A 14,784-nucleotide genomic window follows, 5' to 3' on the forward strand; every position below is an offset into this window, starting at 1 on the left:
GAAAGCCCAGCCAAGACAAGGGGAAGGGACGTAGAGCGCACACAATCACAGCAAAGCCTGCTTTAGAATGGCAATAAACATTGGTGCTCTGAAGCGGTCTGCACAGAGACAGGGTGTGATGGGACAGCAGAAATCTATTCTCTCTCCAACAACACAATGTACATTGTCTCGTCTGCCAACAGCTGACAAGCCGGCAACTGGTTATACTATAGCTATAAAACCGATAAAGGCTTTAGTAACTCATAAACAACATTTTAGTCAAATCTATAATAACACCAAGGAATGTACGGGCCCTGGTGTTCTGGTTGTTTAGAATAAATCATATTTTTGATGATTTGAATAAATAATATATTTGCTGTTTTGACTGAATACTATTTTGCTGATAGATTAGTAACGTCCTGGTGAAAACGAATAATGTAGTGAGTGCCAATAGGCACTGAATAGGCGAAAGACTTCTCCATATTCAGGAAAGACTGCCCACAAAACATTCTCCTTTATAAACAAGGTCAGAGGCATAACAGCTCTTGACAGGAATGGAGTGTGGAAGTGTGTGGGTGTGAGTGTGGAAGCGTGTGTGAGTGTGGTAGTGTGTGCGTGGGCTAGTGTGTATGTGTGGTAATGTGTGCGTGTGGTAATGTGTGCGTGTGGTAATGTGTGCGTGTGGTAGTGTGCACGTGTGGTAGTCTGCGTGTGTGTACATGTGTCCCTTTTCAAGGCCCCTACTGTGTTCTTGGAGAGGGGTCCCAAAGCATTGCCCCACTACACTGGATTCATTGTTGGGCGGCCCTATACGAGGGGCAGCAGACAGAACAGTCCCTGGGCTCCAGACTTCAGACAGAAACCAGACACACCCACCACCAACCACTTTCCCTGGGTTCTTCTGCATCCTTCAGTCTATATCCCCCATGTGGTAAACTAACTATCTTCTTGTGGGCCCTCAGCTCTGGAAGACATTCCATCCACAATCCCAGGAGGGAGATTACATTTCTTAATTTAAAATACAACAACACATAAAGTAAATTAGCTAGCTATTAGTGTTTGATTGCTAAAAGGGTATTTCTTGCTATTGTAGTATTTTCTACGCATTGATGTATTTATGTTAATTCTTTCCTAACTGTTTTGTAGGACAACTTAGGCCAAACTTGATCAAATAGAAGGCTCCTGAGAAGCGCAGTTTTCGAAGGCACTGGGGATGGTTGGACAGAGATAAATCTCGCCACATTGTGCTCTAGCAAATCATTGTGGTGGGCTGGACACCGGTAAGCTCAACTGTAGTTGTTAGCCTGAGGAGACCTTTTTTAGCATTTTGGTTGAAGCCTAATTCATGGTTGAAAGAGCAGTGCGAAATGAAGCAGAATGTCCTGGTGGATTATGCTTACGAAAACACGTCCTGATCTTTCACTTGATCTTTGGCCACAATCACAAATCAGATAACAAAGGGATAAAACAAATACATCATTCAAAATTCTTATATATATATTTTTTTATAAATGTGAATTGCAAGATATACTAGCTCAATGGCACAATTATCCATATCCATTCAGTCCTTTCAGTAGATGGGTTCAACCGTGTCAAAGAATGTTTGTGAGGCTAAGAACCCATTTATTGGTAGCACTATTTCCAGCCCATCCTTGCCTGACAATCCAACGCAGTTCCCTCCCTGTGCAGACCCCAACTCAACAGCCTTCCCTGGGCAGCTCTCCTCTACTGCTCCCCAGGCAGCATTTGTCTGTGACACCGGTGCCCGCTCCCACCCAGGCCCTGGGCCCCGAAAGTGACACATGCGTGGGTGTCGCCGACGTGTCACCTCCTGCCCGCTGAAGTATGAGGCAATTTCCTACGAGTGGCGCATGGCGAGTGAGAGTGAGGGGATCGGCGAGCCCCAGCTTCGCTTCTTTCTTTGATACTGTCAGGGAAGAGTAATGGCTTTCTGCAGCAGCCACCACCACCAAACTAATGTTGTGTGACTTTGGCTTTCCTTTCCAATGCATTTCCTCCACACTGAGGGAGAGGGAGATGAGAGGGAAAGAGAGGACAAGGAAAAGAGATGAGAGGGGAGGCGAAGAGAGTAAAAGACTGCTAAAATGGAGGACAAGAATACGACAGATTCCTTTTGTACCGTTATTTTACCAGGCAAGTATGTTAAGAACGGATAAATGTTTACAGTAACAACATGGAAGCAAATTGGGACTCGTTTAGGGACAGACACTTTTTTTTTTTTTTATGTTATTAGCTCAGGAATAGAAACAGCAACCTTTTGTTTACTAGCCTTGACCACTAAGTTACCCTGCTAATCCATTGTTAAAATATTCTGTTCCACATAAAAGTCCTCTAAAAAGATAATGCTTTCTCTTTAAAACCCCAAAATTAATAACTGGAACATACTTGTCATTTAAATCGGTATAATATGGTGCCTCTCTTCTCTTGTCCACCTGGGTGAGGCTGTTACATTCTCAATCCCAAAGCAGCCAAACAGGAGAGCAGTTAGTCTTCTGTGAGCCCACCGGGGAAGCCTGCCCAATCAACAACCAGGAAGGTTCTAACTAACTGACTAACATTTACAATGATTTGAAGGTCACAATCCACCAGAGAAAAAAAATAAAAACTCATCACAGACAGGACCTCATCTAATAGGCCAATCTACCATCTCTGAGGCTATGTCCATATAATTACAGATAACTCATTGTGCCTGACCTCCCTAATTCAATAAGCAATGAGGAGAAGTTGTCTCATTATTTTCGCACAATTTCCATATTAAACGCAAACAAAAGGAACTCTAAAAAGCCCTCTTTCTAGGACCTGCATAGCTCCCTACTTGAACTTTTTCTGCTGCAGACATAATTGCAAACTAATCCTGTCCAGAAATTAAAAGTTAATTATACAGAATTACTGCCTGATTGAAATTACACAATATTACAATTCATTAGACGGAATTGACTCCCATCATGGTCTCTGGGCTGCTTGCCAGATGTGTGGAGATGTCAAGAGATAGTTGGCTCTTCTTTGGGGGGGGGGCGGTGACGACAGGGCTGCTATTCAGGCTGGTCTGGGCCCCCACATTGGGCCCATCAGATCTAAGGGCACATATGCCGTCATTAGAGGCCCTCTTGACAAACACTGCTCTCAAAAAGCTCCAACTCGACAGTGCAATCACATTCTCCAACCCATGAAGCCACAGAGATCCCATAGAAATATACTTTGTGGCATAAACATATGTGTTAGTCTGGAAGTTAGTGCTTAATGTAATTTGTTTGACTGCGTAGGCTTGTGTAGGAATGTTAATAACAACAGGATGAGCAATTAAATGTTCACAAATTATAATAGATGAAAATGAACACAATACAATGGGGGTTTTACAGGAGTAGTGGACTGGGAATTGCCAGGGACAATAAAACAGTTTCACAATACTTAGGTGACAAAATGCATTGCGATTCTGAAAAACCAATATTTCAATTTTATTGTGATGTTCCAAACATACTGCTCACCATATGTCTTTAGACAAGGTTAAAAAAGGGGCTATGAAATAACTAAAATATTATCGGTCATGGAAAAAAAACAAATTGACTCATTATTTAAAAAGGAGATGGAGAATCCCAGTATAAATAAAGTAGGAATATGGTTAAAAAAAGAAGAAGAAGAAAGTGGGTTGCTGAATGGCTAAATCACTACCTCACGTAAAATTTTGGTCGCAGCATATCAGCAGTGCCCGGGGGTCTGGCAGGGGCTGGCGCAATGTTTCATGACATTTTGTCTGTCAAAATTGTATGTCAAAACGATTTCTCCCAAATTTTGAGTGGAAATCTCTGCCAATATATTCTATCCACATGATAAGTGTGACATATCAAGAAGCTGAGTAAAAAGCCTGACCATTACAGAGGTACACCTGGTGCTGAGGACAATATAATGTGCAGTTTTTGTCACACAACCCAATGTTGAACGTTTTGAGGTAGAATGTATTTAGCATGCTGCCAGCAAGAATATCCTCCTGTACGGATGCTAACAAGTGAAATCGTTTAATATATACAGTGTATTGAAAAAGTATTTCGAACCTTGACCAATTATCTTATATAACTTTCTTTATAATACCTTTATATAACTGAATCACAAGTTTCCGTGTTTTAAAAAGGGGGGGTTGAATCATAGATGGTTTGTGTCAGGTTAGTGATTTCTTGGTAAGATTAGTTTCATACATAATTGTCCAGAAGGTGCATAGAAATGGGCTTTGAATGCTAAACAACCTTTGGGTTGGGTATCTCCAAATGACAAGGTGAAAGAGCACTCTAGCTTGAAATTAGTACAGCCAGGCAAAGAACACCACATTGTTATGATCGTGCCTTTAAAAAAATAACTATTGTTTTCAAAAGATTATATTTCCCTTTAAATAAAATTTCTGACTGCCATTTTGTTAGGGAGGCAGTATCTATGTTCATTATGAATTTTGGCCCTTGTTATATATTTTATGAAAAGACAAACAGAACAAAACTCAAATGAGGTTGTTCAAGATTGTTCTAAATGAGTCGCTTAGGAAAATTCTAAATAATTTGATCCAGTCCCTGTCTGACCAACGGTAGGCAAATAAAAAGTCCATGGCTGGAGTTAGAAAGATTCTTGATAAAGCTACAGGCTTTTGTCAGGCATGGTTTAAGAGAGATCTTGTGAATGAAAGGGAGGATGGCTCAAGTGAGGAGTTGGACTGTCTTGATCACCCTCCACACGACCTTGTGTGCCGAGAGGTTCTCAGGCCAGGCCTTGATGCTGCTAGTTAGGATGTTCATGATGGTAAATAAATTGTATTTGGAGAGGACCCCGTGTGTGACATGACACATTTCCCCAATCGCAGTTGATGTGACAAGAGAAACAGTCATTTGCACATGTTGCCTCGGTTTAACTGGCCACTGGGATGATGGTGTTCTCCTTGAAGAATGTAGGAAGTTGAGAATGGGACAGGGACAGGTTGTAGTCCATAAAGACGGCCACCAGCTGGTTGAGATAAACAATCAGAATACAAGATACAAGCAGAATGTCAACTGGACCCGGCATGGGACTCAAGCCTCTTGAGAAAATGCTTTACGAAAGGCTTGACGAGCTAGAGCTTCTGGAAGTCCGGAGCAGCAAGATTGTCACTAGTTGGAGCAGGGATCTCTGCCACCCTGAAATCCTTGCCACATGATGCAAGTCTGAGCTGTTGAACATAGATTATAAAACATAAAGTGGTATTTTCTTTTGCATCCCCAACTTATTTGAGGACTTGTGTTAAATTATTTTGCATGCATTCCAAGCCACTGAGTCGTATGCTGACGTTCAATCCCATAAAACGTTCAATATGTACAGACGTCTTAGTGATGTCTGTCTCATTAGGTCACCCAATCACTGCAAAAAGACAATGGCAATGATTCTGGTAATGCATTTACCGTAATCGTAATTCCGCTGAACACAGTAAATGATAAATAGTGCTGCTAATACAAATAAAACAGAATCAGGCTACACATAATGACATGACCTAATCCAATCACATCCATGTGATGAAAGACTTGTATGGGAAATGTCTTCCCCACCGATGATGTCTGTAAACCATCTCCAAAAAACTATGGGTAATGTTAACCCAACCCAAATGTAAGCCTGGACAAAAGGAGCCCCAACTAAGTATTGAGTGCTGTACATGCTCATACTTTTCATGTTCATACTTTTCAGTTGGCCAACATTTCTAAAAATAATTTTTTTGTATTGGTTTTAAGTAATATTCTTTTTCTGAGATTTTGTTCTGAGATATTGCATTTGGGATTTTCATTCATTGTCAGTTATAATCATCACAATTAAAAGAAATAAACATTCGAAATATATCAGTTTGTGTGCAATGAATTAATATAATATTAAAAGTTTCACTTTTTAAATGGAATTACATACATAAATCAACTTTTTGATGATATTCTAATTATATGACCAGCACCTGTATATAGAATTAAAAAAATAATGAATTACAGAATTTGAAAAAATAAGACAATGTGTTTGTATTGAAGGTCTTAACATACGGAAAACATTAGGTGACTAATATAAATATTGGAAACAAGGACACTTGACAGCAGGATGTCACGTCCTGGCATAGCAGGCTTGCCCTGCCAGTAAGACCCAATGCCCTGTCCTGACAGAGCAGGCTTGCCCTGCCAGTAAGACCCAATGCCCTGTCCTGACATAGCAGGCTTGCCCTGCCAGTAAGACCCAATGCCCTGTCCTGACATAGCAGGCTTGCCCTGCCAGTAAGACCCAATGCCCTGTCCTGACATAGCAGGCTTGCCCTGCCAGTAAGACCCAATGCCCTGTCCTGACATAGCAGGCTTGCCCTGCCAGTAAGACCCAATGCCCTGTCCTGACATAGCAGGCTTGCCCTGCCAGTAAGACCCAATGCCCTGTCCTGACATAGCAGGCTTGCCCTGCCAGTAAGACCCAATGCCCTGTCCTGACATAGCAGGCTTGCCCTGCCAGTAAGACCCAATGCCCTGTCCTGACATAGCAGGCTTGCCCTGCCAGTAAGACCCAATGCCCTGTCCTGACATAGCAGGCTTGCCCTGCCAGTAAGACCCAATGCCCTGTCCTGACATAGCAGGCTTGCCCTGCCAGTAAGACCCAATGCCCTGTCCTGACATAGCAGGCTTGCCCTGCCAGTAAGACCCAATGCCCTCTCCCTCATTCGTATTACGAACACTTGTTTTGTTGTTTACTGCCCTCACCTTCTTCCCTGATCACTGTTCCTATTTAAGTTCCTCTTTTCCCAGTCTATTTTGTCAGTTTTTGTTCGGAATATGCCTTTTGTTTTTGTCTTTCTGTCCTGTCTAGTTGTGTATTGTTTCTTTTGCTATAATTCAAGTAATTTTATTAAATGTCCTCCTTTCTACCTGTGCTTGTGTCCATGCCTCATCGACCGTTACACAGGAAACCTAAAAGTAAAGGCTGTATAGCTCACATTTGCTACTTAGTTTGGAGGCCACCTTTCCTTCTCTTTGCTGAAACAAATATTAATAAACAATTCAAACAAATGACGCAATACTTCAGGAATAATATCCTGATTTTGTCCCCAATCCCACCACATACATTTCTACTAAGTAATCTATTTGTTTGAGACGAAAAAAGAAAGTTGGCTGAATATTTAAGGCTGGAGTGGATTTGAGTTGTAATTTAAAATGACATTATAATTTTAGCGAAGCAGCTCATAGAGCTTGTATTAAATGTAGGCCAGGTTTTAGTTATCATGACCAGTGGAAACGTCTATGCATAAACACGGTGCTTTAACCTCCTAAGACCAGAGCTTTGATAATGTATGCATTTTTTATTTCTCTTAGCTATCTGGGATTAGTAGGACCTGATAAGTATAATATCTAATCATGGTGCAGACAACTGTCCTCTAATAAGGACAATAGGTTTAAGTTAAGCAGAATGAAGTACATGGTGCAGGAAGCCTAAAACATAGTGCCCTCACATGCGGACACAGGGTCTCAGGAGGTGAACCCACTTCCCTGCTGTCATCATGCTCTCAGATAGTGTACTGCTGGTGAGGCTGATCTAACAGTGACTTCCTGTCTCAGCTGAGCTAAATCCTCCTCAGAGCTCCTTACCTGCCAAGATGTCCCCACAGCACATCATTATACCATGCCAGCGGGTAACAACTATGGCATACATTGCTGCATATATTAATGATGGACTCAATGAGAATATGATGACAAAATAATGTAAAATTCTGTAGATAGCATTGCCATACAACAATATGAACAAAATCCTTACGCCTTGCCTTCATTTCACTGAAAGGAAGGTCTTTACAGTAAGCCAATGGACATGCGCCCACTCGATGTGGCTCTTTCCAAAACACATACAGTACCAGTCATCTTATTCAAGTGAATGGGTAAGCCTTTCCAAACTTTTGACTGGTAATGTATCTAACTACTGAAACAAAATGTATAGTTTTAGAAACAAAAAACATAATTTGTAAATTTCTAAAAGTTTGGTTTGTAAATGTATCAAAATGCTTTTCTTGTCAAATGGCAACATGTTAGGCGTACTCACATTCATAGAGTTTGGGAATTTCTTATGATATTCTCTTTTATCCAGTTGTTTTGCATTGCCATTGTCAAAGAAATTGAGATACATTTCTAGAGACAAGTCAAATATAGGCATTTAGGTGAGGGCAGAACACATGGGCTAATATCGACGTGTTATTGGCCATATTACTCCTCCAGGTAGACTCTCTGTAAACAGCAAGCTAGCTACCTAGTACTAGTAGTAAGTTACCATATATACACATATATATATACACATATATATATATATATATATATAGGGAATTTTGACTCACACGTTGTATAAAGTTAGCTAAAATGCCAGGCTAGTAAGCTGTTACCTTGTATAGCTCCTAGGCTAATCACAGGATGCTCATTCTGTCCTATGCCAACACCACAGACACGTACTAAGACAAAAAGCAACCAAGTTAACTTGGTTATTATTATATCACAGGCCGGATGGGCTATGAAAACAACCCTAAGAGAATGTAGCTAGACAGTGATTATATAGTTTTCTGCTAAGACTATCTAGATTTTTAAATACATTGTTTATGCTATTCCCCATGTAGAAACTAGAGGGAAGAACCTACCAATGACAAATATAGAAAAACTATATTTTTCTATGTACGGATAATACATGTTTGTTTAATATGTATAATATTATCGTTATTATTTATGTGAAAATGGAAGAATTAATTCAGTATTCATGAAAAAAATAAGGGAGCTTGAAGTAAGGAATAAACACAATAAACATATATTAAGGGCGAGGACATGTGTTCACAACGTAATTTACCAGTCCTGAACTTTGCCTTGCTAATGGTTACCCGGCCCTACCTGGTCCGATAGCTGCTTCACCCTGCTCTCCAGCTGGTGGAGCTCCTGCAGCTGTGTCAGTTTGTTCTGGTCCATCCTGGTCATTTCCTCGTGGAGCTCAGTGATGGTATCCTGCAGCTTCTGGACATGGGCCTCACGGTCCTCCACCTGATTGAGGACAAACAGGACCTGGTTTCAAACACTCCTTTCCTTCTTTTCTCTCTGGGGCAATCACCAATTTAAAATAGTATAATTTTTCCAATCAAATGATGTTTGAATATGGCAGATCAGTAATTACTCCAAGTACGACAGGAAAGATGCAGGGATACATTTGAAAGTCTACAGCACAACAACAGCACGCAGCCTATCAAAAGTCACCACAAACCACAGAACAAGGCGTCCATTACAGTAAAACACCAATACCGGTTGCAATAACATGTCAAACTATCCAGGAGGGGCTCAAAGGAGACGTGCCAATTTCAGCTGCAAGATTAGATTTTTTGACAGAAGATACATATCAATTCCTCAGAAAAGCTTCACTGGTGCTTGTGCACTAACTGCTGGGTTAGTTTTAAATCCATTTTCCATAGCCAAATTGGCCTCTGCTATTGAGTCGCAGAGTAGAAGACAGAGAGGTCAATCACGCAGAAGCAAATGTGTCACAAAACAATAGGCTTTGGGAGATGAAACAGCAAATCACAGTGAAACAGCAGCTTCAACTCAATAAATGCGTCAAAACCTGTTATACACCATGCTTACTATAAAATAAAACTGACACTTCTACAATCATACAACAATAACATTTCTACTAAAGGTCTGCTAAATATAATAGTTTGATTTAATGTATACATGCTTTGCAAGAACAAATTCCCAAACACGGACTATAATGTATAACAACATCTCCAATCTAAATCCAAATTAAAATAAACATTTAAGACAAATAAACTTTTCTGCTTCCCTGGCGTATAAATATGAGATGACAGCAACTGAGGGTACTGTCCCAACATCATGTGTACTACCGAAGTATTCATGTTATTTCAAAGTATTCAGCAATGAGTACGATAAATGCCTACGTATTTCATCCTGTGTTCCACAAGAAAGATGCATCATGAGAACGTTTGGGCTGCCTTCACTTCAGGACTCGCCAGACAACCACAGTCTGTCTGGTGTGTACGGGCAGAGGACAGGTCAGTACACCTGCCCATAAAACCAGGTCAGCCTGGTTAGCCGAGGAGATGGACCGGCATGTGCATGACTCTCACCTATGCCCGATTAAAGTGTATCGCGAAGTGTATCGCCATCTTGCAGTGGCCTTTTGTGTATTGCATGCTGCTGTCGTGTGTTTTGTGATGGTAATTCCATGTATGTAAGAAAGGAGTAAGAAACAGAGACAAAGTTCTTTTGGCACATTCTAACAGTTTTATTAACTATTATGCAAATATGAGAGACGCGTCAACCGCTTACACACACATAACCGTCTGAGGAGTCTCTACAGCATTGGGAAATACATTCAATACTTATAGGGAAATGGGTGGGGTTAGGAATCCACATGGTTGTACCATAAAACCACCTATGGTCCTTATCCTTCCTACCCCCTGTTGTGCATCTTCCCCTATCCTGTCCTAAAACCCATTGATCTGTATCCACCCCCGTCCTGCTGGAGCTTTATGTTTACCTCAACACCTCATACTTCCTTTCCCACAGCACAACCAACATTCCTTTTCTCATCTAAACAGTTGCTCAGTCCTTTAATCAGTTAGAATACATTATTAAAGACATTTCCCTGACAATCCATCCTCTTGATACCATGTCAAACCTTGGTATCAAACCTTAAACAGTTCACTCATTAGGATGTAGACTGCAGCAAAACAGTACTCTTTAACAACATGACCCAGTCAATATTATTACCCTTAATGATTAGAGAACAGAACAAATCTGAAATGTCTGGATCCTTATTTACATTCTTCTGAATCATTACCTTTCGTAAAACGTCATAATTTGTATATTAGGTGGGGCAAACTGTCCTATGTACTGGAGATGGTGGCCTGGACTTTTCTCCATTCGTTCTGTCCGACAGAGGAATGATTTACTTCCAATGGCGTGTAAATGGCTTTTTAAATCCAACCAGACTCAAGGACATCAATAATCATTCTTGTTAGGGCCTTTTACTCTTGACATGATGTGTTACCACACACCAATAGGGTGAAGACCAGACTGAGCTTCTTATCTTTATGGAAGGTTGGACACTCCAAAGTATGTCTCTAAGGACTTTCGAATACTTTTCCACCTGTTTTGAGGAACCTTATTCAAATTTTGTCCATTTTATGTCATGGCAAATATAGAGCTTAATAAACTATTTCTGCATAAGGAAATTGCCTTTGTTGAATTTGTTTCGTATAGTGGTGGTAATAATAATCGCATACCCGTTTGTCAAGGGAGAGAGAAATTATATTATTTATTGCAGCATTAGAAAGTCTTGTTCATGAGGTTATGGACCTGGTCTTCCTTACACAACCTCAATCTCATCTCACTCAATCCCTTCTCACTCAATCTCTTCACTGTAATGTTGGTTACAAGCTGATATATAAATTGAAGGGTGTATCTACCTAGCAAATATCAGGTTCCCAAGACAGTAACCCCCATGCCAAATGGTCAATGTGAACATTCCTGTGGTTATCAGAGCGCAACCTACAGAGAGAAAATCAAAACAGAGAGGTTTCCGTTGTTCTCATTATCTAGGCACATCCACTTACAATGAAACGTACATTCACATTGTAATTCTTAATGCTCACAGTCTCTAAGTATTGTTGTATGTAACATTTCATAACCTTTAAAAATTAATGTGGTTGGAATTTATCTCAAATATCCATGTAGAGGACAACTTTCTAGGGGTTGTACTTACTTTTTCACATGACTGCATACCATACAATCTTGGTTTATGTCAGTGGCCTCAAGTTCTTACATGAGGCAAAAACAAAAATAACGTATTCTAGTGCACATTGCAAATTTCATGGCAGTAACCAAATTCACACAACATGTAAATATGATGAAAATAATTGCAGTGGTATATCATCAAATAAAATGTTATCTTAGGGCTAATGAATGTCAACGGTTTTCTAAAGTTTTTGCCGGACCACGTAAACAGAGCTGGCCAAGAAGTGCGAATGTCTCTGAGTGAGTGAGTGACTATCCCTTGTTAAATAGCGTAGTGGTTGGACACGTGAACTGCCATGCAAGAGACCCGTGTTCGAGCTTCATTACAGTCAAAACAAATTATGCATTAGGATATGTTCAGGATAGACAAAAACGTCACGGCCTACAACCTTCACTAGCAACGTTATAGTAAGCCTAAAATAAAACTGTTTGCTGTTATATTGTGAATAGTCAGATATCGTCACCTATATCGATAGTTATTGTATCAAAGGTCATTTAAGAACGAAGGTAAAACAAACGTTGTTGTGCCATGAAATGAAATAGCACTAAATAAATTATGCATTAGGATTTGTTAAAGATAGACAAACACTTTGCTGATTCTCTCGTCTTTTCACTGGGGCAAAAGAGTCAGTTATCGTGACCTATATTGATAGTTATTGTATCAATGTCATTCACGAACTAAAGAAAAGTGAAAGTTGTTGTGCCATGAAATGAAATAGCTTTGACTGTGTTAAGTTCATCTTCAGTCTCGCTAGCAATTGCTCAATTCTTATGACTATTCCAAGTAGTAAGTTAGTAGATACTAGTAAGCCTATTACTGGCTAATAAGCTGTTAAAACGGCCAGTGGCAAAAGCCATACAGTTCATAGATGCTATTTGTGATGGAAGTAAACTTAATAGGAAACATGCAGCAGTGTCATGATTCCCATTTCTATATTGTAGAATATTTACCATCCTGTAGCCCATTACAATTCAAAGCATGTCCTTCTAAAAGCTGACCCACCTCACATCTCCCTGGGTAGTTCTGATTTGGTGCTAAGGGATTAAAAGGCAAACTAATATTAATAGTCCTGTCAGCTGGTTAATGAACTGACCGCACCGCTCAGTTGGCTGATATTTTGACAGATAATTCACAGACTCTTACTCCCTCCTCACAGAATTATAAGGGACTGAGCCACAAAAGCTTCAAGAACACAGGGTAAGTCTTATATCACCCAAATAATAATCTAGGTTGAACTACAGTTGTGCTCATAAGTTTGCATACTCTGGCAGAAATTGTGAAATGTTGGCATTGATTTAGAAAATACGACTTGATTTAAAAAAATTAATATTCAAGGAGTACAATACCACGATACTTGAACAAAACTAAGCCGCATGGTCGAGTTGCTAGAAAGAAGCGTTTACTGCGCCAATGCAACAAAAAGCCTGGTTACAATATGACCGACAACACCTTGACACGCCTCACAGCTTCTGGCACACTGTAATTTGGAGTGACAAGAGGAGCAGTGGATGATCGCCTGGTCCGATGAGTCCCGTTTTCTTTTACATCACTTGGACGGCTGCGTATGTGTGTGCCATTTACCTGGGGAAGTGACGGCACCAGGATGCACTGTGGGAAGACAACAAGCTGTTGGAGAGTGTGATGCTCTGGGCAATGTTCTGCTGGGAAACCCTGGGTCTGGGAATTCATGTGGATGTCAATTTGACACGTGCCACCCACCTAAACAACATTGCAGACCAGGTCCACCACTTCATGGCAATGGTATTCCCGGATGGCAGTGGCCTCTTGCAGCAGGATAATTGGGCATTGCCACACTGCATACATTGTTCAGGAATGGTTTGATGAACATGACGAAGAGTTCAAGGTGTTGCCCTGGTCTCCATATTCCCCAGATCTCAATTCAATTGAGCATCTCTGGGATGTGCTGGACAAACAAGTCCAATCCATGGCGGCTCCACCTCGCAATCTTCAAGACTTGAAGAATCTGCTGATAACGTCTTGGTGCCAGATACCACAGGACACCTTAAGGGGTCTTGTAGAGTCCATACCTCGGTGGGTCAGCACCGTTTTGGCAGCATGCGGAGGAACAACAGCGTATTAGGCAGGTGGTCATAATGTTTCAGCTCATCAGTGAATATATTATTTCCAATTAAACTCTTACTACCCAAATAAATCCCTTTAGTTAGAATTTCAGGTGCCTAAGACTAGCACTGTAACATACATTAGTTACTTTTATTTTTTGAACATATTTACCAAATGTGAAATAAAACGTATTGTTTAACAGAGACACACAATCCATAACCATACACAGATACTAGCAATCAGTTCAACAGTTCAACTTGACCGATGAAAAAATAAAGAGAAAAACAATGAGCAAGCAGTGAGCGATTGGAAAAGAGAGAGGAAATGGGCAGGAGGGAGCGGGGTAGAGGTCTGTCTGTCTGGATCTGTAGCCTGAGGCAGAGCATGAAGGGGGCTGGGGTATTGCTCACGCTGTAGGGTTTCGTCTGGGCCTGTCTGGGCTCCTTCAACAAGTGCTGAGGCTAGGTGAGTGTATGCTGTTGTTGCTTTTGTCTTTTTTTCTTTTCAGGATGCCTTTACTTAACCTGTCTGACAGAACAGTGAAGCAGGGGCCCTTCCAGTGTCTTCACATAGGTGCTTTGAACCCCAGCAATGTTCTCTCCCAACCCCCTCTGACGCCAATCCCTCTACCTGCCCTCTGCCATGGGTTACCTTTCATCCTTTTTAGTGGTTCACATCGGCCTTGTTGTTGCCTGTCTACTACCTATAATAATACTCACCCTTTACTCATCTCCACACCTCAGGGACACACCAGCCCAGTCCAGCAGATTCCCACTGCATAATCTAGTCCACATGTGTGAGAAACTGTATGGTTTTAAAGGGGCTACTACAAACCCCTCATTATCCTGAGTTTGAACCAATGCTACCAACACCAGGTTTACCCTGGAAACCAGTGTGATGTTAGTCTTG

At 40.9% G+C, this 14,784-nt stretch overlaps 1 protein-coding gene across 2 annotated transcripts in view; it reads right to left on the bottom strand.

The window, feature by feature from the left end:
- Positions 1 to 14,784, bottom strand: part of LOC105029753 (golgin subfamily A member 4) — a 185,073-nt gene that overhangs the window by 107,144 nt on the left and 63,145 nt on the right. For both annotated transcript variants that reach the window (XM_010903259.3, XM_034296646.1), the window contains exon 6: positions 8,880 to 9,026. In XM_010903259.3, coding sequence (XP_010901561.3) covers positions 8,880 to 9,026 — 147 coding nt within the window. The remainder of the gene's footprint in view (positions 1 to 8,879; positions 9,027 to 14,784) is intronic.

The sequence above is a fragment of the Esox lucius genome, chromosome 2 (assembly GCF_011004845.1).
Source record: "Esox lucius isolate fEsoLuc1 chromosome 2, fEsoLuc1.pri, whole genome shotgun sequence".
In the NCBI taxonomy this organism is placed as follows: domain Eukaryota; kingdom Metazoa; phylum Chordata; class Actinopteri; order Esociformes; family Esocidae; genus Esox; species Esox lucius.